We start from the raw sequence: 25,892 nt of genomic DNA, 5'->3' as shown, positions 1-25,892 counted from the left end.
TTTGACCTGTTTAGAACAACCTTCTAAGTACTAAATACTAGTAATAAAATCCTAAACATTTCTGGGACACCCGCAATCTCGATCATGAACTCGCCGGTACAGCAGCGTCGGCACGGCCTGTCATCAGCGGCAACACATTGCAATAAATACCTCAGTATTTGGTAAAGTAACGACCTTACTACGCGTACATTTTGTTTTGATGTTTCAATGTAATAGAAAAAGTAAATATCGCAGAAAAAATACTGCATAAATGTATTGTAAGACGCATTCGGGCCCATATTCTTTATTACTTTTGAGGCGACGGCAGCGCTAAGGATGCGTTTCGGCTTTTGTTAAAAGCTTAAACCGAGACCGTGTAGCACTGACACATATCCCTTGAACTAATGTTCCTTTTAAAGCTCTATGCTTCTTAACTTCAAAGGACCTTTGGCACGCCCGTGTGACTATTCGTTCTATTTAAAATGCAACTAGCTTAATTAAAATCAGCCTAGGGGTTATCGCAGAAAAGCATTTCTGCGTTTGACATTATAAACAGGGATAAGGTGCCTCAGGCCTTTCTGAGGCACCTTATCCCTGTTTATAATCCTTATTCCTCGTGTGCTACTCCATTAGTCAGCCTTCATTTTTGATTTTGCGTTTGACATTGTTTGAATAGCCGGCATCACAGTTGGGCCCGAGCTAGGGTTGTCGGGACTGGTGGTGTAGCGTTTATTAGGGTGGCAATGTCTCAAACGACACGGCTAAAATGGCTGTTTGTCCTCTCTACGAACTGAAAAAAAGTTTACTTTAAAACATGCTTCAAAATTCCCGCTATACCTTCTTTTGTTTTTTTTTTTTTTTTTTTTCGTTTACGTCTTGCAGCGCCCTCGCCGAGCACGAGTGTTTTTTTTTTTTTTTTTCCTCTATTTTTTATTTTCTCCTGAGGAGCGCTTATATTTTGAGCCTACGTTGAGAACGCTACCTCATCGTCAAATTGTCTGGACCGCGGACGAAACCGCCAGTACTCTGGAGCTTTGTAGCTAGTAAAGGAGGCATTGCTTTGAACCAATGCCTCCCTCTCCGTCTTGCGCTGCTTTCGGCTAAACTTGGCTAAGCAATACTCGGCCAGCAGGCAACCGCGGGCAGTGAGATTTCAAAGATGGTGGACTACAGCAAGTGGAAAACAATCGAGGTGGGTGATTTACGGTCGTGTTTCTGTTATTAAGCGGCGCTGCGGCGGCAGAATAAAGCCGCGGGAAGTGTGAGTACCGAAGGAAACCGATTCGAACCGCTCAGATTGTCTCAAGTTTTCAATGAGTAGCGCGAGAGCATCTTCGACGGAAACCCGAACTGACCCTGCGTGGATCCTTCTAGAACGCCGCTTCAAAACCCTGAACATTACGAGACCGATCGCCGACGTTATATGTTTCTGGACGAGTGCCCGCTTCTCAGTAGAAATCGTTTCACGTGCTTCATAAACAATTCACTTGTCGACCGCCAAGCAAGACTTGCTCGTCTGTCTAGCGGGTCTTGCTGACGGTGGATGTAAATGCCGTTACGCCCTTTTGAACCACTTCGGTCTTTACAAAAGGTTGTTCGTATCATTGCTCTGTTTAACTGGGCGTATTATTGCTCTGTTTAACTTATGCGCCAAAGTTTAACTGAGCGCTAGGTGCTAGGTGTCACAAAGATTGCTGTGCTTTTGAATTACTGTATTTCCGTTTTCGCTGCGACAATTGTCGCCGAGCTGTTTATTCGCGCCGTTTCTTGCGGGTGCGTTAAGTGGTGTCAAAGCGCTTCTACGTTCCTGCTGTCGCGATTTTTCCTGTATTGATGGCAAAAAGAGGCAGATTACATCGTTCGATCATTTGATGTTCTTATGATGGAATGATTGAAGATATTCCCAATATTCTACGTCGACGTTTTCTCGTAACGCTGCCTAGCAGGGCTCGCAAAACAGTTATTTGCATCGTGTTTGCGATGTGACAAAGAATTAGCACGCTGAGAGTAAAAAAAAAAAGTATCTATATGCCAACGCGAGAGACACTTTGATTCAATGTTCAGCAAAGTGACCTTGGAAAATTGTGTAGGAAACGAGCGGCAAATGATCTCTGTTGAAACGTCGAACCCGGATATATCGAACACACATATAACGAATTATAATGGATAACGAACAGCAGTAAATTCTCCTTGAAATTTTTTAAGTACAATTTTTATTTTATATATTGAATTACCTGTATATCGAACTTTTTTGTGATCCCCTTCATATTTCATATATTCCGGTGCATACTTAATTGTTTAGGTTTCACTTCCCAGACACCTGCAACGCTTTTCCAGTGTTTCTATAAGCAGCTTCACTCGAGTTTTTCAATCGTTCTTTCGCGGCTAAAAATGGAACGATGAATTAATGCGTTAGTTAACCATGTGTCACCCAAATTTGAACATTAGGAAAATCAGCATCGTGAGTGCTATACGCATAACTAAAACAAGTGTCACGTGTGCGTATATCGGGTCACACAACTTTATGTTCAACTGTTCATTGCTTGGCGCGCCTTTGCCAGACCTGGTCTTTGTGCCATCATCAACTCGTCATCATCATCAGTCCGTATCTAAAGGTTGACTGTGATTCACCTATTACTTAATGAAGCTGATACTGTCAAGCTGTTCCGTTTACTGATTTGGCTGTTAATTCATTGCTTCACACATTGACTTGTCAACTGCCTTTTAATAAAATGCCCAATTTGCTAATTGTACAATACAGTCTTTGCTTTTAGAGTGCTTTTTTGTTTATTTTTTGCTTGCAGTTATTTTTATCTGTGTTCGTTTCCCCTCTCGGGAGGGCATAAGGAACACAGGTATGACAAACTAAATGTAAAGTTTTTTTTACTGATATCAGCTTGTAGCATAGGCAATTGAACATTGATATAATAAATGCGGATCTAACGAATTATCGCATATGACAAACTAAATAACGAAATTGTCTCCCCGCTGTTACACTGCCACAGATATGTTTATAACGTATATCAGATGTAATGAAGCTATTTTTTGTGTCGTGCAACTTCATTTCAACGAGGTTATACTGTACCACCTGAAATGTCGATGCATTTTTATTAATCGACATGAAGATTTAATATATACGTGAGATACTGGTATTTTCTAAAAATTCTTAAAGCAACAAGCACCTTTCCCGAACTATTCGAGTTGGTGATGTTGACCCTTGGCACTGTTTCAGGTGTCGGATGATGAGGACGACACGCACCCGAACATTGACACGCCGAGCTTGTTTCGATGGCGGCACCAGGCACGCGTCGAACGGATGAACGAGATGAAGAAAGAACGGGAGGAGTTCAACAGGAGGAAGGCCAAGTGAGTTCCACCTTTGAATAAATATATTAATAACAATAAAACTGGACCTACACTTGAATTAATGTCGAAACAGTCATACGCAGCCGCTGGTTGTTTTGCCCAACAACCCTGTGTTGTCCTTTGTAGTTACATGCATTATTGCGCCAGGCAAATATTGTGTTCTTATCCAACATTGTGTTCCTATCCTCTCCATGCACTTATTAATTTTGTCAACTGAAAATTTAGTTTCATCACATTTTGTGCGTCTTCGGAATAATGAAAAAGTATACAGCTCCAGAACGATTAAGAATTTTCAATTTTTCACTGAGTTTTGTCCAGTTCACACAATGTGGATTTCGTGTGAGGACTGTCAGTGGGAACGCCAGGTACGAGAGCATGAACTCCTTCGCGTATAGCATACTGGGAAAACACCCAATCGGCCACTTTAAAAATGGCACCCGATGTAAAACATTGTGGAAAAACAATGAAGGAAGTGAACCCGCTACTTGACGACAATGCTCGTGCCGAGAGCAAACACCAAGCCGTCAAACTTGCCGCGCAGGTCTAATCAGAAATGTGAAGATCTATATGACACACTCTAAGTATCATTATCTTCATCGGGGTTCTTGCTTTTGATGCGCTATCTTGGTGTGCACGCAACACCTGATACAGAAGGGGGAATTTGCAGCAGCGCGCACAGATTGCTCCGTTGTTTGTCCAGGCACGACAAGATGCTGCTGGAGGCCCGCAAGCGATGCGAGGGCAAGACAGGCAAGGACCTGGAGCAGGCAAAGCGCGACGTCGCCAAGCTCGAGAGGAAGGACAAGGAGCTGCGCAAGGAGCAGGAGGAGTTGGACAAAAAGGAGAAGGTGAGGAACGACTGCTTCGCCATTGATTAGGGTTGCCACTTTTGCCAAGCACACACAAAAAAAGCGACATCGAGAAGCGGGAGGAGGTTGCCAATCGTCCCAAATTTAGTGGATTTAGTGGAACAGTCCCAACTTTTGTGAAAATTGCTCCGTGTGCCCGGCTAGGATGGCCAGATATCCCTACTTTTTTTTCTACTAAATAGCAATCACTAAACCATGAGAGAAAGAAAGACCGGCTGAGCCGGTGGAAGACTGGTCAGGTGGGAACCCTACTGTTGATCCACTACTGTAGGTCACTGACCTACAGATTTCTGCGTGCCAAAGTAAAGCAAATAAAAATGTCACTTATATATTTTATAGTACATTCAACTCGTCACTTTCGAGTGGTCTCACTGCATGCTTTACATTTGGCTGGTCCAAATCAAGGGCTTCAAACACATTTACTCGAATGAATTCGAGGTGTTTTGGCTTTCATCCTGTGTCCGGGACTGGGATCTGCTGGAATTATGGATCATGGGACTCACGGGTGCGGCGGGGAGTAGCACTGTTCATGCCCGCAGCTTTAGGTGTCCTCCATATTTGTTTGCAAAAGCCGCACTGATGTATTACTTTTTTGGCATCTGACTAAGCTGGCTAGTGGCTGCTAGTGTGGCTCGTGCATTCTTTCTCTGGTTCCAATCGCGAGTAGATCTTGCATTGTTACAATCCATGTCCGAATGGAGCAGCAACCTGTGGAAATTTCTGTTAACTAAGTGATGAGATTGTTCTTTATTGACAACTAATGTTTGCAGTGTTCTGTTTTTGCAAGGGGGATCACAGAAGCAAGGGCAGATTGTGTTTGTGTTTAATGTGATAGGTGGACACCCCAGAGTGTGCGCATGTGTGCGGCTGCTTTGCATTCTTGCAGTCGGGGGTGCTTTCTGGTTTTGCGAGACACCCATTACCTGCTGAGCTAAAATTACTGTTAAATTGTAGATCAACCATCCATCTCATGTGCTGCTTTTTTTTTTTTTCTTCATGCTTTAGCTGGCACCTTGGAACGTTGATACTATCAGCAAGGAAGGTTTTCAAAAAACGGTGAGTTGTTTACTCTTCCACGTTCCAAAAGCCAGTTTGCCTGCATTCACCACTGTGTTCACTGTTGGTGGGGCCATCACTATGCACAGATTTGCAATTCGCTAAAGCGTGGCAACTTTTTTGTGAACAAAACGTCATGCCAGAGCATTCCACACTTTATTGCCTGTCATGACAATCCTGAAAACTATTGTAATTACTCATAAAAGGCCTGCACTTTTCTTAGTAACACTGTAACAATTTCTCGCATGCACACCTGTCGCGTGAAAATGAACGCTATTTAGTCATTGCCAGTAACTTGGCTCGAAATACTTGACCGTTATTGTGTGAACTAATAGCAGGTTGTGTCAATGTTATATGTGATGGTTACTTCTAATAGAGTACTTGCTAAAGAGTGTTAGAAAGTGTCGGTTAATAAATGGAACTAGAGCTACTGATACCACTGTAGTTGTGTCAGGACCATCGCTGTTTTTAGTGCAACTGGTTTCATTCAGAAATCAAATGAACATGTTCGATTTTTTCTCGTGCAGATTCTGAACAAGCCAAAACCAAAGGAGGAAGCCGTCTTGACGGAAGAAGAAAAAGAACAGACACAGGTAAATACACTTGTACCTTCAGGCATGACACCATTCTGAGTCCCGCTAAAATATGTCTGATATAGCGAAGCAATCTTCAGTTGTATAAGGGAGCGCTGGCACGGACATTTCCAATATATCTTTCATTTGTTTTCAGGTAAAACAAAATCCAAGCCCTCTAACCCTAGAAAATATGCTTGCAAGTGTCGCAGCACATTAAGTAATTGTCGATTTTTACGAAAGTTTTCGTCTAGGTACACCTTGAGGTGGATGCATCACCATGACGTCATGATACATTGGCCAGCTCCATTCCTGCTATGACTGTGGCTACCGCATAGGAGCACAGCCAGAAAGAATGCACGCAGCTGTCTTGCTCTTTTTTTTTTTATGAGCAACGTCATCTTACCTAGCTTTATTGCTACGCAACATTAGTAAATTTTGCTCTGTGTCATGTCATCATGATGCAGTAAATGCTTGTTAATCCAACCCTCGTTAATTCCGACGTATTTGGCCACACATCAGCTAATTCAAACAACTCTCGGAGCACAGCGAGTGCGAATCGGCGCTAGCATCGAAACAAAGCGGTGGAGTCCGCATTGCCATAGTCATCAGAGGAACCGTACCGGAACAACAGTAATGCCGGAACACTTCGTGTCTATTTGTTCCCTTATAGGGCTTTATTATTCTTGCATTTGCCAGCGCGCATGACGCCACATTGGCCACATGTTCAGAATACAGTGGAATCTTTTAATAGGCGGTAATCTAAATGTGCAGCCACTCCCTGCTACAGGTGGCGCGAAGTGAGTGTCATTTTTCACTCCGGCGGCATCATAGGCATCGTATTCCATTGTCCCTCACCAGCTTGATTTCGTTTTGGTTTCCAATCACTGTCTTAAAACACTCCGCAATAGGAAAATGACATCTTGCGTCTTGGGTCACTCGGGCACCAATAGCTCGAGGAGCGTCGGTGTTTGTGTCGCAACAATTCGCACCGAGTGGGCATGTCAAAACTTCCCGGCAAGATGCCCTGCTCGAAGCAGCTGTTGACTAGGGCGGAATTCAAGGAGCACGAACGTAAGCTTGCCGTAAGCTATACCAGCTCTGCCCACGTCGGCATGTCGTGCTGCAATGTTCGCGCGACGCGTCGCAATACATAGATGTCAACTACAGTTGACTCTGTCAGATTTTTTAGTGGGTGTGGATCGTACGCTTTCCCGGTTAGTACATTTTTTCTCGTGTTTATTTCCAACACATATCAACGTTCTACTGTACCGACTAGGCTGACTTCCTGTTTTGCTAAAGGCTCTGCATTGTTTTCGACTTCCCCGCAGAAAAAATTTGTATCGGAGAATGAGTCACTCCTGAAGCAGTTCGGGATGCTGCAGAAGTATGAAGACAGCAAGCGCTTCCTCCTGGAGCACCCGCACCTGGCGAGCGAGTACACGGCCAACTACCTGGTCCTCTGGTGCATACGACTCGAAATGGATGACGTAAGTGGTCACATGATTGGCAGAAAGCACACCAGCTCCTTTTTTATAACCTGTACTAGGACATTAAAGAGAAAGTTTAAGTCAATTTAGACTGGTTAAGTATTCTCTTGAAACATTATTTTTGTTAATTTAGTGGTTACTTCTAGGGTTATGCTAATACTCGAATATCACTGAATCGAATCGCATGGGTAACGTTGGAGTATATCTTGCCCCAAATCAAGTATCTACTACAAAACTGCAAAGTCGTTGCTCGACTTCTGTTAATTGACTTTTACGGTGGACTGACGAAATTGCCAAAGTCGAAACGGCGTTATCAGGACGGAGAGGAAACACGAGTGGGTCGAATGCACTTGCCCGGCTATAAACGTTTAATTGTGGAGTGCAGTAACACTTTCGAAAATGCAGTAAATCGTCCGAAATACGACTCGCTGTGAGTTATAAGGTGTGGTTCAAAAGCATATAATAGTAGTTTGGTGAACGTGGCTACGCGTGCATTCGATGACATCGGATGGAAAATAAGCTGCCGCACGCGCCGATCGCGCGGCACGTAATCTGATAACAACCTGTCATAAGTCAGTAAAAGGGAATGCCAGGTTCTTCACCGCAGTCATAGGGGGAGAAAGCCTAATCTGCAATTACAAAGTGCGAGAGCAGATTTCAAATTCAGACACCTGAGAATGGAATAGCATTGCATTCGGACCGACCGATTAATTTGATTCGGGAATCAAGTATCTACTACAGTCGACTTCTGTTAATTTGACTTTTACGGTGGACTGACGAAATTGGTCGAAATATCAGGTGGGTCGAATTTGTATAAAAAAGTTATTTTCGGAAAATGCAGTAAACATAACAGTTTACATATACAGTATAAGGTGCCATGGTTCAAAAATCATAGGCGGGACAACCTGTCAGAGTAAAAAAAAGGGAATACAGTCGCCGACCGCTTTTTCAGACTCCGAAAATTCAGACTTGTTAGATATTCCGGACTTCATAAATGCACCGTCAGGGTTCCCATAGAGCTAATGCATTTTCGCAACCAATTTTTCAGACGAATTTAGGCTCCTAAGTTTGATTTTCCGGACTAAATCGCTGGTTCCGAGCCAGACTACCCGTTCTTGAAGGCCGCCATGTTGGATTTTCCGCTGGCTTGCCCAGGCTTGGTTTCCAGTGGCCCGTTGTATAGCCTCCAAGATTTGGAGACGCACTAGAGCGCGCGCCATCCTTGCTTCGCGAAGGCCATACGTGCTCTTCCTTAGCTGACAAAACGCTCTAGAGGACAGCACTTTTTTTTTTCTGTTATTCAGTCAGCACTATCGGCATAATCACTTTGCGAAATCCGTTTTTTATTATTATTGCTTTTTTAAGTTCGGTTGCTATTTTGTCCGTGGTGTGCGCACCTCGGGGACGTGTGCAGCTTCGCATTTGTGTGATCGGTGCCACCTCCTGTGCCTTCGCGAGAGCCAAGTGGTGCGGAGCGTAGCCTCCCCGATCAGTTCTGGCAGCGTGCCGTTGCTGAGCTGTTACAGAGTTAGCAAGATTAGACTTCTCCGCTCGGCTGCGCGCCAAATGGGAATGAATTAATGAAATCAACTTTATTCAAGGTCCTGCCAAATGGGAAGGCCGGAGCGAATGACGTCCTGCCGGAGCTGATCGCAGAGGCCATGTGCGAAGTAACGGGGCTCGTTTCTTCGATCGTGATGGCGATCACCACTAGCGGAGATCGCCAACGCTCTGACGCTGTTGTCAACTGTATGCGAATACGTCAGTCTTGCACAAATCCAAGCAAATATCACCTCCAGGGGTAGGATGACGCAGGGTATTATTAAAGATTTTTTTATGCCACTCTAAGCCTAATAAGTTTTCTTTTTTAGGGTGGACTGTTTGATTTATCGGACTATTTTCGGTCCCCGCAAAATCCGGGAAATCGGTCGGCGACTGTACTTTAACAGCATTTTAGTGATACTAAAAGGCTTATAAATTCGTTATTACAAATGAGAACAGCATGAAGATGATTAACTAGAAATAACAGCATGATTGCACAGGTTGAAAAAAGAACTATGCATAAAGTAAAAACAATGTCAATTTAAAACATATCAATAGATAAGCCGATCTTTGTCTATGGGCTGATCTTCGTCGATTTGCTTTGTTATTATAATTTGTTGCCTCCATGACAGTGCTCACATATGCCGAGCAACTTCACGCGATCTGGTACTGCTGGTGACGGGCAAAGGTGTTCAGTGACTCGATTCTCTCACCCCATTCAGAAACACGAGCTCATGTCCCACGTCGCCCACCAGTGCATCTGTGTGCAGTACGTACTGGAGCTTGGCAAGCAGCTCGAAGTGGACCCGCGATCCTGCATTTCTTCGTTCTTTACGCGGTGAGTCTGAAGTGTACTGATCCCACCATAGTGCCTCAGCGGCACCGGTGTTCTGCGGCCGAGCATGAGGTTGTGGGTTTGATTCCCTGTCACAGTTAGACGCATTCCGACGGACACACAATTATGAAATACATGCATACGAAGCCCTAGGTGCATGTTAAAGAGCCTCGGGTGATCATCGTTCAAAAAGAAGCATAAGTAACGTCAAAGATTGGGTTAGTTCATTCTGCGCAACTCAAACTGTAACAGCGCGACTTTGGACCAGCATATAAATCAAAGAGCAGACAAGGACAAACACTTGTCTTTGTATGCACTAAAATTCCTTTCACTTTTGGCAGAAGTGATGTGCTTGAAATTTCAGTAATAGATTCTATTCTTTGTCATAAGGTTCTGAAATGTGGCGCAGTATTTAGAAGCCACATTCTCATTGTCCTAGTGAAACAAAGGACACTAATATTGAGGTGTGTACTACTATATAAGCCTTAATTTAGTAGGCAAGGCTTTCAATACGGTCCTAAGAGGTCAATAACTGCGATCTTTGCTCTTCAGTCTGCTTCAGTCTGTTCAGCAGATACTTCAGCTCGAAGAACCTGTCAGACACGTGGATTGCCAATCATTCAATAAGTTGTTTCATTACCGTCAGCATTCAGATGGCTGACCAGCAGTACAAGGACGCCTTTGAAGATGAACTGAAGGGATTCAAGGAACGTGTCCAGCTGCGAGCCCGAGAGAAGCTGGAAGAAGCAGTCAAGGAGATCGAAGAAGTGAGTGTCAGTGAGTGTGAAGAAGTGAGTGAGATACTTTGTCATTCGCATGCTAGGCATTCATGGCATGTGCAAGGTTAGGAAATGCGCATGTGTATCTGCGTGCGCATGTGTTTCGGATGTGTGCTCAAATGTTTCAGCAGGTAACGGAATCGGGCAGTTAGCTCTGCTATCTGAAGTGGAGGTCTGTTGTGGCAGGATTAGCACGTTAGCATTCTAGTACCTATTTATTGGTCTGAGTGCCCACTAAGGACTCAAGAATAAAACGAACTGAAGGGCTACATTTTTTGATAGTCACAACCACATCAAGTGACAGAAAACGAAGCCACAGAGAGTATATGGAATTCTTATGTTTAATTGAAATGTCAAATTAATCCGGTAATCAAAAATTCAAAGCTCACGAAAAGATAACTTGCCACAAGTGGTGACTGAACCCACACCCTCCGTATTACGCGTGTGGCGCTTTACCAATCCAGCTACTGTGGCGCCATCTCTCAGGTTGCTTTCTTGGGTGTTTGTGCGCAAAATTGGCCCTGTGTGTTCCACTCCACAGCCAAGGCAGTGGAGGTGGAATGCCCTTTTAAGCGCAGGTGCCATGTAGTATGTGATTTTAGGAGCAGGCAACCGGCCAGTTATCCCTTGTACGCTACTTTATGGCATCAAGCTTCAAGCTGAACTGCATGAAGCCAACAGGCAGTGAAGTCAGGGAAAACATTGCAGGACTGTTCCTTTTTAAGTTAAAATGTGGAAATAATTGGGGAAAGAGAAACGAAAGTATACGTAAAGACAACTTGCCGCAAGTGAGAGCTGAACCCTCGCCTTCTGCATTACGGGTGCTGTGCTGAACTAATTGAGCTACTGCGGTGGCAGTCCTCCCATCTGCTTTTTGGGGAATAGGTGCATGTGTACTCTATAGATCTAGCCCTGGGAGTGTCAAAAGCATGTTTCACATCCACCACCAGGGCTGTGAGTGGTGCTGGCTAACACTTCTAGGACTAGGCCAAGTGAAACTTCGTTCCATCTATTTGTCAGCGGGTACTTCAGCTCAAAAACGGTCGGCGGTGGTTGATGGTCAGACTTGCTGTACAAAGGCACTGAGGGAAATGGTGCTTGAGCTCTCACGCAGTATAGTTGTGGGGCGGGAAGAAGGGGAAGGGGACGAAGGGCCCTAGCACTCACTTGCTCGTTCTTTCTTTCATTGGGGCTGTTCGCTTGCATTAACAATCGTCGTCGATGGTTTCTGCTCACTTTCTTTAAAGCTTTATGTTCTCTTTATCTCATTATTTCTATGTTACAGTAAATAAAAAACAGTTTATATACCCTATGCTTTTCCTGGCTTAATTGTCTGTTGGCTTCATGCGGTAGTTACCGTATTTACACGATTATAGGTCGACCCATTTTTTCAAATTTGACAATCCAATGTTGGGGGGTCGACTTAGAATCGAAACCGAACCGTGTACCGCTGGTAGCGGCAAGAGAAACGAGAAATCAGGGTCGCTACAGCGTGGTTACAACTTTGCACCTACGTTTCCATGGTTACGGTAGAAGCATAGCGTATTAATTTACCGTATTGCATACATTTTGATTGCGCACACCACAAGCGCACGGCTCTTGTGGGAGCATCGATCATGGAAGACCCGCCGTTTGGGGGGTATTGGTAGTTGGCGGAAGAGCCGCCGTTTGGGGTGTATTGGTAGTTGGCGGAAGAGCCACCGTTAGGGGGGTATTGGTAGTTGGCGGAAGAGCCGCCGTTAGGGGGGTATGGTAGTTGGCGGAAACATTGCAGGACTGTTCCTTTTTAAGTTAAAATGTGGAAATAATTGGGGAAAGAGAAACGAAAGTATACGTAAAGACAACTTGCCGCAAGTGAGAGCCGAACCCTCGCCTTCTGCATTATGGGTGCTGTGCTGAACTAATTGAGCTACTGCGGTGGCAGTCCTCCCATCTGCTTTTTGGGGAGTCGTTTGGGGGGTATTAGTAGTTGGCGGAAGAGCTTTTCTTTGAGATCCGATTGTTTTTGACGGCTGCGCGCATCTGCCACTTCTGCTGTTGTGCTGAATCGTCGCGCCTGTCATGAGTATCTAGTTCACTATACATGAGTGCCAAGAACTTTCGGCGCTCGTTCACAGCAGCGTTCAAACGGGCTGCTATTCTCCATGCCGAGGAAAATAACAACTGCGCAGCGGGACGCAAGTTTGGAGTCAGTGAACGTGTGGTGCATCAGTGGCGGCTTCAGCGCAAGAAAATTTGGCCTCCCTGGCTGCTGTGTGCGGGTGGGTCCTCTCTGCGGGGGCGGCTGTACCGCATGATGTCGTGGTGCGGTCGTTCGCGAAGTGTGGACTCGCACTTGATGACGACGTGCTGTGGGACCGCACAGCTATGACGGCAGCAGTGCCAGTGAGGTCGACTCTAGTGACGATGAGTAGTCTTAGCAACCCCATCAATAAATTTGCCTTGTGTGAATGCACTCGCGTGGTTTTTCTCCCTCCCCCCCCCCCTTTTTTTTTTTTTTTTGAGACATGCAATTTTGGGGGGGTTGACCTACATTCGAGTCGACTCACAATCGTGTAAATACGGTACTAAGAAAAAAAAATCAAGCCTCTTGGTTCATCACTATGAGCTCAATTTCTTCAGTGCTTGGTGGAGCACATGGAGGAATGAAGCGTGAACAAGTCAGAGCTAATGAGAATGCATTCTTTCGTCTCTGCTTTCATTTGTTTCTACGGTGACGGCCTGATTTTTTACTTGAATGGTCTGGGTCCTGCGCCATCTTTGACGACAGTAAATGTAGCAATGTGAAATTGCTTTCTCAGTTTGTTTGTTATTAGAGCTGTTTCATTTCATGCTCTCCTGCTTGTGTTTAATGGGTTTACTATAGCACGTAACACATAAGCACATTAAAGACAAGGGAAACACAGCATTGGCAGTCACAGCTAGTACAAGGCATAACCAGGTTGGAATTTCTTTAAATAGGTTGTTTGTATACACGCATACATTGTGATGAATTTCGACTGTGAAGCTGGGAAACCTTATGCAGTTGTAGTGATTGCTAAAAAAAAAAACTTGCAGGAAGAACGGCAGCAGAGGCTAGGACCTGGCGGTCTTGACCCAGTCGAGGTGTTCGAGACCCTGCCTGAGGTGAGTTGCGATGGCCCATTTGTCCTACAAAACGACCAAGCTTTGGTTGCATGTTGTAGAGCCCCAGGTGGTCAAATACATTCACACGTCTTGTAAAAAAAAAAAAGCAAGAAAAGCGTGTGTAAATTGGGCACACGTACAATCTGAAGTCCCTAAAAAATTGGGCAGATTCAACTGCAGTTGACGTCTATGTAATGCAAAGTGTTGCAGCACAAGATGCAGTCACATGGGGAACTGGTGTTGTTCTTGCGGCTTCGGCAAGCATACGTTCGCGCTACTGCAAGTTGGCCTTCTTGAGCGGGCATTTCGGCGGGAAGCTTTGGCGTGCCCGCTCGGCGAGAGGTGCCGATGCGCGTCGACCTGGTGGGGCCCCAAGCAGTCTGAGGCGCAATTTGTCGATTTCCTATTGCGTTGTGTTTTAGGACGCCAACGGTTTAGCAAAACGAAATTCAGCTGGCGGGCAACAGCAGAATACGATGCTGCTAGCATGAAACATGATGCTCACTTTGCGCCGCCTGCAGCAGGGAGCGGCAGTGCATTTGGGTTATCGGTAGGGGTGTGTGAATATAAAATTTTCAGGTTTCAAAGCGAACTCGAATAATGAAAAAAAAGTGTGAATGGAACCACCACGCTGGTACTGCAGCGTCGTAACAGCAACACCAGTCACGAGCACAGTGAAATCGACATTGATTCCAACAAAAAAAAATGTTTTCACTTCTGTCGACTTGTCTATAATTTGACTCGAGATGTAAACAAGCGTTTTTGCCAAAATAATACCATAAATCGTGGGATTTAGAATATTCATTTTAAAATCATCAATCTTGCTGTATTCGAATTTACAGTTAAACCTGCGTATAACGAACCTCCATGTAACGAATTCCTGGATATAACGAAGTTTTTCTATTCCCCGCCGTTACTCCATTGAAGCACATGTATTTGAGACCTCGATGAAACGAAGTGGCAGCGATATAACGAATTTTCCCCTCCGACAACTTAGAGATTTCGCCCTAAATTTTGTCATTTTTGCGCCAGCAGCAACCGGAAGCACCTTCTCCGCCGTGACAGAATGCGAAGCGAGCGCACGTGTGCGTGCGTGCGTGTGCGAGGCAAGCCTGCATCTCTCGACCCGGCGATCTTGCCGCCGCGAGCGTGACCTTTCCCCCTCCCTTCATTCAAACCTGATCCTGCCGCTGGCTGCAGCTGGCCTAGCCCGCCAAGCCTCCTCTCCTCTCTCCTTTTCCAGTTAATGTTCCCGAGGCGCTGGTACACGCTGTGACACATGACACTCGATGAGCGCGGACACGCACTGTCAAACGCTGGCGGTGTGTGGAAGCGCCGCTGGAGAAGCGAGCGAAGTGACCTTCGTGCTGTTGTCTATCGCATCAACGCAAACTGAGCGCCGAGAACACACAGCACGCACAAAGCTACGAGCCGCCAACGCACCTACACTACTAGACTCTGCCCCAACGCAGATCGCTTTCAAGATACAGCCCGCGCGCCGCCGCGCAGAACGCAATTTGTGCCAGAGTACAGTAGAACGCTGCCCCACTATCCCTCCCCCTCGCTCCCTCGTCGGTGCCTCGAGCACAACGGAAGAAGGCGCGCTTCCTCCCTGCTTTTCTTGCGCGCGCGAGATTTAGACGCGGTCGTCGGCTCCCCTCGCACGTTTTCACTCGCACATACGGCGTGCGGCGACTGGTTATCGCCCTTGGACTTTATATGGAACATCTATGAGCCAAACCAATTTTAGGGCCACAACGCGTCATAGACACCATCTTTATATAGCAAATTCGGATCTCAGGGGCCATACTTTAGCTGGCGGAAAACCTAAAATACGTCATAGTTGTCGCCCCCGGCACTTTGGGCGGCCAATGCCATCGTCAAGCCACCAAGCAAAGCGACAAGAAAAGTCAAAATGGCCGCTCGAGCCGGCGCGGGGTGGCAGTTCGCAACGTATGATGCGGGAACGGTCCCACAGTTGCGACGCAACAGCGTGGTTACCAATGCATTGGGTTCTATGGGAGCTGTGCCGGGACAGGTCGAAAACGACGTAATAGCCGGGAAAACGCAGCCCCCGGGAACGTAACATTAGGGCTCTACGCTACGACGTCATCGTGACGCTTGCTCTTCGTTTCCGATGCCTCGCGCTTGTGCGAAATGACACGCGTCCACGCATCCGGTACCTGGTGTGACATTCCAAGAATGAGTGCTTCGACCAAAACGGAAAACGGGTGCGCGTTACAATTGAGGGCGTGTTAGAATCGAGTAAATACAGTAAGCGTTTCTTTTTCGAATTTTCGTGCCGAACCTGCGTATAACGAAATCCTCTTTATAACAAAGCTTTCGGGAATTTGTCAATTTCGTTACAGTGAAACCTCGTTAATTTGGATCTCAAGGGAGTAAAAAAAATGTCCGAATTATCCGAATGCCGAATTATCGAATGGACAACAAAATCTGCATCTGAACAAGGCTTTTATTCCATACCTTCACTTCGTAAAGAAGTCCGTGATGGTTGTTTGCTTTTTCGTCGAAAGCTGGGCGTCAAGGTCGACTTTTCGCACATGCGCCAATCCGTCCAGTGCAAGCGTGTTACACGGAGCATCGAGGCAAAATTCCTCCAAAACAGTGAGGGCATCCGGAGCTTCTTTGGTGGTTCGCCGTGCCGGAAGCTCTTCGCGAGGGCTATCTTCGTCGGACATCTCGTCCGTCGCACCGAGGGCATCAGCGATGATTTCCGCATCGGTTAACTGACCGGCTACGGTAACACCGTCATCGATGCCAAAGTAGTCGTCGAGCTGTACTTCGGTAGGAAGCAGGGCTACGAGTGCCCTATCTTCTTCATCCTCGTCAGGCGCTGCGACCTCCTGGCTTTCAGACGGCTCCAGTTGCCCGAATCCACTGTGTCTGAAGCAGTTTGCCACTACTGCTGCCGGCGTGTTAGCCCACACGTGTGCCAAAATGTGGATTGCGCTCAGGAGCGTCACATTGTAGGGCACTTTTCTATCCATGCACCGAAGCATACGCTCCAAAACTTGTCTTCTGTATTTTTTCTTCACCTACTGGATGATGCCTTGATCCATAGGCTGTAGGGCGGCGGTCGTGTTCGGCGGCAGGAACACAATTCTGATCGCCTGGAGATCAGAAACGCTGCAGTGCGCGCTGCAGTTGTCTATAACTCGCAGCACCTTACGTTTTTTGGCACTGAACTGGCGGTCGAGCCCTTGCAGCCAGGGGCGAAATACTTCTGAAGTCATCCAGGCCTTCCTATTTGCATGGTACTCGACTGGTAGGCGCTTGATGTTCGAAAAACATCTTGGTTTGCGCGCCTTTCCGATGACGAGAAGACGAAGGCGCTCCGTGCCCGTCATGTTTGCGCCTAACAGCATGGTGACACGCTCCTTACTCCTCTTTCCACCAATGCAAGGGTCCCCCTTCAAAGTAATTGTCTTGTCTGGCAGCGCTTTAAAAAATAAAGCTGTCTCGTCTGCGTTGAAAACATCGTTGGGGTTGTAGGCTGCGATGTGTTCCTGAAGTTCGCCGTTCTGCCAGTCCGTGACCACTTTTTCATCCACTGGACCTCTCTCGCCGCACACGGTCTTGAATACCATGTCTTTCCTTAAAGCGCGCAAGCCAGCCCTCGGACGCTTTGAATGTATCAATGTTCATGCGGAGGGCATAGGTTTCTGCTTGCGCGCAGATCAGTGGTCCACTTAGTGGGAGCTGCGCATCCCGTGCGGCACCAATCCATTTCAACAACGCATCTTCCAACTGAGGGTGTGCTGCGGTTCGCATACGCTTGCGAGCTGCATGAAACTTGTCGTTCTGGAAAGCTTCCAAGATTTGCACCTTATTTTTCACGTAAGTTCCCAGGGTGCTTCTCTTCACGTCAAAGCGGCGCATCACCTCTTCACAGGAGATGCCTTCATCCAGCGCCTTCAGAATTTCTATCTTAGTCCCCAAGTCCTTGGCCACGTACTTAGCTCGCTTAGCAGGCGTCGCCATCACAGCGGAGCGCAACACAACAGTACCACAACAGCAACACGACGCGCGCACGCACACAGAACAAAGGACGTCGTAGAATGCGCATGTGCGTCGTTCTCATTCTCTCTCGAAGTGATGACAGTAGCGATGCGTGCTCCAAAAATGCACCTTGAACTAGCAGTGACCCCTCGTACGTTTTCGGTTTCGTAATGGAGGGTTGTTTCCGATCCGGTATGGCACGTAGACGCGCAGCGCGCCGGCGGCGGCAAGACGCGCTCCGCGAAAGCAGCCGCGAAACAGGTTTTTCTTGCCGCGGGAGGTATCGCGCCTGGAGCGATTTTTTGCCTGGATCGATCTTGGATCGCGCCAAAACGTGCCGGCGGCGCGCCGCGCACGTTTTGCCACTAGTGTATACGTGCCAGTGTACTGATTTCTGCGCTCCAAAACTCCAAAAACTCACTTCAGCGCCGGTCTTGGCCTGTCTCCAGTCCGAATTAAGCGGTGCACACGTAATTTCGTGCCGATTTAACGAGAGTTCGCTGCCATAGACATATGTACATTTTTGAAGGGAGGGAATCAGCAGGCCGAATTATCCGAATTTCCGAATTAATGGGGGCCGAATTAACGAGCTTTGACTGTATATCCAGGTTTAACTGTAATGCAGGGTGGATTTCAAACAATGACAAGCATGAAAAAATCTCGCATTACATTCGAGTAAATACACTAATTGAAGAGCGGCATATATGAGGACGTGAGTTATACGCAAGAAAATACGGTATAATTTTCTCTGTAACTTAAGTGCAGGGACATGCTCAACGGTCAGTCCTTCTCTTGTACTTTTCCTTGAACCTTTTCTACTGTCGTTGCTTCACAGTCGATGCAGAAGTGCTTCGAGTCTCGCGACCTAGACATGCTCAAGGAAGTCATCGCCAGCATGCCCGAGGAAGAGGCCAGGTACCACATGAAGCGCTGCGTCGACTCTGGCCTCTGGGTGCCTGACGCCAAAGCTGCGGAGGCATCGGAGGCGTCGGCACCGCTGGAGGCGTCCTCCGAGACTTCGGGTGCGGAGTGAAGGAAGGAGGACCGCAACAAAGATGATGTCATGAATCGAATGAGGTGAGGCATCGTTTGAACCACTTGCATCTATAGCTTTGGATTGGCTGAGTCACATGGAGTTGCAGAGAATGTGACCAGAGTGACCAAGCAAACTTGAGTAAATGAGGGCTCTGAAAAGAACTAGCCTCAACAGAACAAGCATGGTTTGCCAAGAGAGAGCCTAAGGAAGGATTGTGGGATATCTATGTGCAACAAACTGTAATGTATAAGATTGTTAAAGAGAAGAGTCAATGGATATGCCATCATCGCTCATTTATGGCATAAGGATTCTTAAACAAATGTTTTTTTTTGTGTGTGTGTGTGTGATGAAACTCTTATTCTTTTTGTCATTTTCTGTCTTGTGTCAAGGTTTTATGCAGATTTTATTCTACTTGTTCTTCGAAATTATTCTAGTATTCTACGCTGATTACTGTATTTACTCGAATCTAACGCGCACTTTTTTTTCCCGATAAAACAGGTCCAAAAATTGCGTGTGTGCTAGTATCGAGTACAACCCTAAATCTGCGTTACCATATAGCCGTCGGCATTTCAATATGGCTGCCTGGCAAGCGCGTCGAGCCTAGCTACTCTTGAGCCTAGCTGCCGTAGCTTCCTCCATGTGCTGCAGTACTCGTGCTTAGGCAATAGTTTACCGTCTGTCTTCACGTTCTCTGCGTCTGCCGCATCACTGGCATTTAGAAAATCCGAAACTTGCGTTCGGGACTGCAGAAGGAGAGGATTTTCGCCAGCAAAGCAATGCGGAACAGTTTCAGTGGACCGAAGCAGGACGTAACCTGCGACGATCCACTTCGGCGATACGATCGTCTTGGCCCTATCTTGAAAGCAATCTGCGACGGGGAAAGTCCGCCGCACGCCGTGTTTTCACGCTCATAGGTTGTGTTGAAGCGAGAGGCATGATAACACGAAGATCAATTCGCTCGCTGCGCTTTGTCACTCGAGCGTTTTGACAGTTCGTTTCCGTGGTCAACGAGCGAGATGTGTTCATGTTTGCTTGTGCGCGTGTGGCACTGTGCTTGTTCATTTATTTAGTAAGCAAATGTTTGCAAGTTTATACGGCCGATAAAACTGCTATACTTACTTCGTATAGCGGTCTACTATTGCATTCGATGCTTCGCCGTTCGGGCGAAACTGCAACTTTTTTTATTTATTGCAACTTCAGTGCATCGGGAGGAAATCTGTTTTTCCAAATGAGAGAAAGTTGTACAGTTAAACCTGGATATAACGAAATTGACAAATTCCCGAAAAACTTCGTTATAAAGAGGATTTCGTTATATGCAGGTTTGGCACGAAAATTCGAAAAATAAACGTTTACCGTATTTACTCGATTCTAACGCGCCCTCAGTTGTAACGCGCACCCGTTTTCCGTTTTCGTCGAAGCACTGATCCTCGGAATGTCACACCAGGTACCGGATGCGTGCATGCGTGTCGTTTCGCACAAGCGCGAGGCATCGGAAACGAAGAGCGAGCGTCACGATGGCGTCGTAGCGTCGTATAGTGTTACAGTAGAACCTCGCTGTTACGTTCCCGGGGGCTGCGTTTTCCCGGCTGTTACGTTGTTTTCGACCGGTCCCGGCACAGCTCCCATACAACTCAATGCATTGGTAACCCCGCTGTTGCGTCGCAACTGTGGGACCGTTCCCGCATCATACGTTGCGAACTGCCAGCCCGCGCCGGCCCGAGCGGCCATTTTCACTTTTCATGTCGCTTGGCTTGGTGGCTTGACGGTGGCATTGGCCGCCCAAAGTGCGGGGGGCGACTACTATGACGTATTTTCTGTTTCCGCCAGCAAAAGTATGGCCCTTGAGATCCGAATTTGCTATATAAAGATGGTGTCCATGACACGTTGTGGCCCTAAAATTGGTTTTGGCTCATAGATATTCCGTATATAAAGGTACGGCCACGCTAGCGGCAAAAAACGCGCGCGTCATGCAGCGAGCGGCAAGTTGCCGCGCGTCAGCGTCTCGCCGCGAGGCCACCGTGGCACGCGCGTCTTGCCGCGCGGCAGCGCGATAAGATCTCCCGCGCTCTCCGAACAGGCGAGCAACACCGCGAGCGCTCTCGCACCGGCGGCGTTCCGGTTGTGATGGCTCCGTGACGTCACCCTCGTCGCTCTTGATTGGTTCTTCATCTCGCGGCACGCGGCATTTGCCGCAGAACCCATTTCGTGCGGCACGCCGCAAGACCCCCGATTCCTGCCGCTTTTGCCGCGCGTGGCATGACGCGTTGCCGCCGCGCGTTTTTGCTGCGTGTTTTTGCCGCTAGCGTGGCCGTACCCTAAAGTCCAAGGGCGATAACGCAATCGCCGCGCGCCGTATGCTGTATGTGCGAGTGAAAACGTGCGAGGGGAGCCGACGACCGCGTCTAAATCTCGCGCGCGCAAGAAAAGCAGGGAGGAAGCGCGCCTTCTTCCGTTGCGCTCGAGGCACCGGCGAGGAAGCGAGGGGGGAGGGATAGCGAGGCGGCGCGCGGTCAATCCTGCTACATCCCGATACATTTTCAATAATGTGCTCCAAAAGGTGTTTTCTGCTACATTTAAAAACCAACTAATCAAACAAGCGACATCATTCATCACATGCACTCGTCATATGTGCACATGGATTCGGAAGTAAGAGGTGGGTGCGAGAGTAGGGCTGCAACGTGTTTGATATGTGGTGGCTCCTGCCATTGCTGAAATGGCGCTTTCAAAACTAAGAGGTGAGAGCACACAACTTTCATAATAACGCTATATGGAAAAGCGTTCTGCTGGTACAGCAAAGCCTTTACACTAGGTGACTTTCCTGTCAGGTCAAGTGAGTGCATGATGGCTGATATTTTGCTAAATGGGAGCAAGTCGTTGCACATGCTATTGAGCTTGTTTCTCTTTGTTGCACTGCTGCCATTTTGCTGTTTTCGGCTGGTGTAGCTTAGCGAGTGAGCATTGCGCTTTTTGTTGAGCTAAATAATTCTTGGTAAAAATGTGCTTGTGTTTCATTAAATTGGGCTCCCTCCTTCTGTAGTCTCTCTTGCTTCTCTCAAAGGCAATTTTTCACTTGAAAATATGCATTTAGATGCTCCAAAAGCTTGTTTTTCTGCTCCAAAATGCACTTTTGGCTGCTCCAAGAAGCTGCTCCAAAACGGCCTTGACCAATCACATCACTGCATAGGCACATAAGCACGTACACGCGTGTCCCGGCGCGATGCAGAAACGGCGACCTTGCCACTTGAGAGAGGATGCAATTTCCGCCGCTGTTCTTTTTTTTTTTTTTTTTTGTCATGTTCGGCGTTGAGGGGTCTTTCCCTAAACTTTTACTTTATGGTGGGGTTGGAGCAATGCTGGTCGGAAGCACCGCCGCGTGATTTGGCATGACTTGGCGTGATTTGTTGCAGTGGGTATGTTTGAATTAACCGCCGCAAATGCTTGCACGTTCGGATTACCGGCCGTTTTCGCCCATTGGAACGCACAGCACTTTGACTGGGCCACAGCCGAATAGACCGGAAGTTCAAATTAAGCATGTTCAAATTAACGAGATTCGACTGTATACTTATGCCTGGGGCAACTGACACTTCCTTGGGGAAGTCCAGAATATTCAGTAAGTCTGAATTTTTTAGTCCATAAGAACAGTCGGCTTCAGTATTTTGCTGTATTTTGAGTTGTGAGTGAACTAACATTTGCAGATCCAGGCTCTGGCGGCCATATTCTGATGGGGCCTCAGTGCATAAACACTCGTGTATCATGCATCGGGTGCGCATTAAAGAACCCCAGGTGATCAAAATAAATCCAGAACGTCCCATTACAGCGTGCCTCATATTCAGATAGTGGTTCTGGCACGTAACACCCCAGAATATAACTTTCAATAATTTAGCAAATGTTTGATTTGATGTAACCAATATTGCCTCGAATAATACATTTTCGAGTCCATTATAGCAGTAGGATTGTCATTGAAATGAAGCATGGCCACCGAAATGTTGTTTACTTTGTTATGTTCATGTTCATTATATTGCGGTTCAGTTGTATTCATTCACGTTTTTCTTTGTCAGTTTGGCCTGGCCATTGGCGATATCGACAGAAGCTTAGTCGCAGCTTAAATTCAGTTCACACAGCAGGGGGGCGCACTTGCTGCAGCAGCACAGGCTTTTCCTCAGGCTATCACGATAGTGTAATTAATTATTCGTTACACTCTCAAGGGTTGGGAATTATACATCAAAGAAAAATAAAAATGAGTCAAGAATTGAATGTGAGTATTATACGCATTTAACCCTTTGCAGTCATGCGCATTTACACAATTTGTGGTCATTCCAGTCAGGTGGCATTTCAAGCATTTAGACGCCACGCAGAAAAAGCGCGCAGGTAAACGATCGCATGTTAAGTGGTTTATTTCAGGAAACCAGGGTGTCAAACTGAAGAAAAAAATTTTGTAGGTGTTCGGGTTCAGCACGCACCAATTTCGTTTCAGTTCAGAAAAGTAAATAACTTTTTTTGAGCCGGTTTGTAGCACTAAAGCAGTTTGTAAAACAGTTTGGCACAGAAGATACTTTGGCACAGAGCATTGTATATTGCACTTGGAGGCACCAAAGAAGCATTGAACCATGGCTCGCAAAAAAGAAAGCCTGTGCTGTTTACAGCCGTTGTTACTGTGCATTGAGAAGGCGACAGCATTCATTGCTGACTACAGTGTCAGTGTTACAGGAGCCATGCTGATGAACAAGTTGGTCTTCCTGTTTTTCCTTCTTCAGGACACCTTCTGTCTTGCTTTCCGTCTGTCCTGGCGTGTGTACATTGCAGCATATCTAGTAACAGTAGCGAGCTTGTTTAATGGACGAATTGAGTTTCAACGGAAACGGCGATTTAGCCGTTTCTTTGCCCGCAGAACACAACTGGCATGGCCGAGTTCAATAGTGGAAGCTTCTCTGCCTAGGCGGCCGTACAGTTACCAGCACACACCTTTACACACACACACGCACCTTCCCAGGAAAAACGCCCATTCAAAGAATCTCTTTGAGCACCCGTTTACTCCATTTGCACCCGGTTCACATTCACTTAGGGTTCAGTTCCATTTGGAATTCCGGTTCATGTGCAGTTTTCAGTTTGGGTTTGGTTCTACACCCTGCAGAGAACCTGTTTTTTTCTGAGGCTCTCAAAGGTACTTAAGCCCTGTGTGGTAGTGCTCGAAGCACTCTCTTCGGTGGAGGCCAGTATTTGCACTGCAGGTCTGTAGGCTCCTCATTGTCGCTCCCTTCTAGAGTGTTCTCATTCAGTGACGCTTGCTGTTCACCTGAACACGAAATATATTCTTCTGCACCACTGAAATCATCTTCCGATCCACTGAACTCAGGTGAATTTTCTCCAGAAAACGCCCACGCAGAAAACGCCGCCATCCTGTCGGGTGCTTCACGGCACAAATTGTGCACAAAAACCCTTCAAGCATAGAGGAAAAGGGAAAAAATGCTACCATCGTCCAAAGACATTGCCAAGTGCACTTATTAGCTAAAAAAGTTCTCAAAAGCTGCCATTACCGACCCAGATAACTGGCGAACGTACAAAATCATGCGTCTTGTGCGGTTCCCAATGTTTGATCGTAATGGATATTTTCACGTGTCTAGAGGGACCCTGCACATAACCACAAAGGGTTAATAATAACACGTTCACATATCATGGTCAAAAGTTCTGGAGTCTGTGTTTGCATGGCGCTGTGTATGGCATAGCCACTGGTAGAACCAGAGGGGTGGTCCCAGAGGCTTCCCTCCCCACCCCTCGCCTTCCCCCTGAGACATGCAGTTTCTGGCACATGGCTTGTTCCTGGTATACATTTCTTGCATGCAAATGTCGATGGTATTTAACAACTGTGTAAATGGCTACACGGAAATTAATATAGCTCTCCCTTTTGCTTTGCAGGCCAACACAAGCAAAGAAATGCACAGAAACAGAAAAAAATTTTGGATGCCTGGAGACGTCCTTTTGCCGAGTTCAACGAGATACAATACATGGACACAAATTTACTGCTTGTTTCTTTACAGTTTGTTTCGTTTTTGCAATGTACATAGAAAGTGTCAAGATTTTTCTTTCTCTCTCTTTTTTTTTCTCACTTTGCCAACACTTGGTAGGAACGTGTTTGCTGTTTTACCTTTGAGGAGTTTCCGCATACGGAAAAGAAAAGGCTAACGAGGACGACAGATCGTTACTGGTAGCCAGGAAAGTGAGCATCACAGCTTTTTTATTTTCACACATGGAGGTAACTTGCCAGAAAACATGCGCCTTTCTGTGTGGAACTGTGTCGTGCTTCCTAGAAAATGGTCCACAATTAAACTGCTGCTGCGATTTCAGAGAATCGAAACTGGCGGGCCGTGTAAATTTTTATGTAAAAAACATTTTCTTGCCGAAATAAAGTTGCACCACTCACGTATTCTGTTTTTGTGTGAAAGTTCTTGTTCACTCATTCTTTTTTGATATGACATGGTTATTTAAGTTTCAGTACAAATTGCTGCAATTTTATGGCTAGTATAGCTGAGTGATTGATAAGAGGTCCTAAAGCGACACTGTAGCTATGAGAGATACTGTAGTGAAGAGCCTCAGATTAGATTTGACCAGCTTCAGTACTTTTTGCTTTTCTCATAACAAATATGCACCTGAACGAGAAAGAAAGAAACTTGACTCAATCTTAGCACCGCCATATCTCTAAGTATGTGATAGCATACTGAGATGGACGTCTCGACAGCGACGCATGCGTGCATTACAGGCGACTTTGCTCTCTTTCATCAGTGTGACACTTCTATATTTTGTATCTCTTACAAATCTGTAATTTCATGCATACTGTGATGCGCTCACATACGCTCAACGCAGCTCAAGCTTTTGGTTAGATACCTCCAAAGTAGGTGAAATCCACCTGTAATGCTATGAGGAAATCAGTGACCAATGGAGGAATTGAACTCTGTCTTCCAGCACAGCAGCCCAGTGCTCTAACCATTAGGCCACGATTTCACGCGTGCTTCTCTCGTGCTGAAGTCACTCTTTTAAACGTCTGGTGCGTGTGCCACATGCCAGTTTCTTACATTCTTCCCTCATGATAACTAGCGCCATGAGACGCTGTGTCAAGAGTGCACAGCCTTCGATGTCGACCCACATTTTTGGGACTTCAGACGGTGATGCCTCCCAATAGGTGTAGTCCACCTATAATATGCTGTCAGCCTATCACATAAAAGATTCG

The 25,892-nt window shown here is 46.5% G+C and overlaps 1 protein-coding gene across 2 annotated transcripts; it reads left to right on the top strand.

The window, feature by feature from the left end:
- The first annotated feature begins 1,019 nt into the window (after positions 1–1,019).
- On the top strand, positions 1,020–25,091 carry LOC119464164 (hsp90 co-chaperone Cdc37). Of its 2 annotated transcripts, none has more exons than XM_037725017.2 (11): positions 1,020–1,171; positions 3,212–3,345; positions 4,046–4,193; positions 5,220–5,270; positions 5,798–5,863; positions 7,174–7,332; positions 9,597–9,712; positions 10,356–10,476; positions 13,546–13,614; positions 18,470–18,711; positions 24,584–25,091. In XM_037725017.2, the coding sequence occupies exons 1-10, from the start codon at positions 1,139–1,141 to the stop codon at positions 18,665–18,667; spliced, it is 1,095 nt and encodes a 364-aa protein (XP_037580945.1). In that variant the 5' UTR covers positions 1,020–1,138; the 3' UTR covers positions 18,668–18,711; positions 24,584–25,091. The 2 variants fall into 2 exon arrangements, with proteins under 2 accessions (XP_037580945.1, XP_037580944.1); XM_037725016.2 differs by having other exon boundaries at positions 10,356–10,500.
- The last annotated feature ends 801 nt before the right edge of the window (positions 25,092–25,892 follow it).

The sequence above is a fragment of the Dermacentor silvarum genome, chromosome 9 (genome assembly GCF_013339745.2).
Source record: "Dermacentor silvarum isolate Dsil-2018 chromosome 9, BIME_Dsil_1.4, whole genome shotgun sequence".
Taxonomy (NCBI): Eukaryota; Metazoa; Arthropoda; class Arachnida; order Ixodida; family Ixodidae; genus Dermacentor; species Dermacentor silvarum.
This window is presented reverse-complemented; position numbering and strand designations above follow the sequence as displayed.

Excerpts from the sequence above, each read along its gene's own strand:
- LOC119464164 (XM_037725016.2), top strand. The coding sequence starts at position 1,139 with ATGGTGGACTACAGCAAGTGGAAAACAATCGAG. Across the intron at positions 4,194-5,219 it reads AGTTGGACAAAAAGGAGAAG|CTGGCACCTTGGAACGTTGA; the intron begins GTGAGGAACGAC and ends TTCATGCTTTAG. Across the intron at positions 10,501-13,545 it reads GTGTCAGTGAGTGTGAAGAA|GAAGAACGGCAGCAGAGGCT; the intron begins GTGAGTGAGATA and ends AAAAACTTGCAG.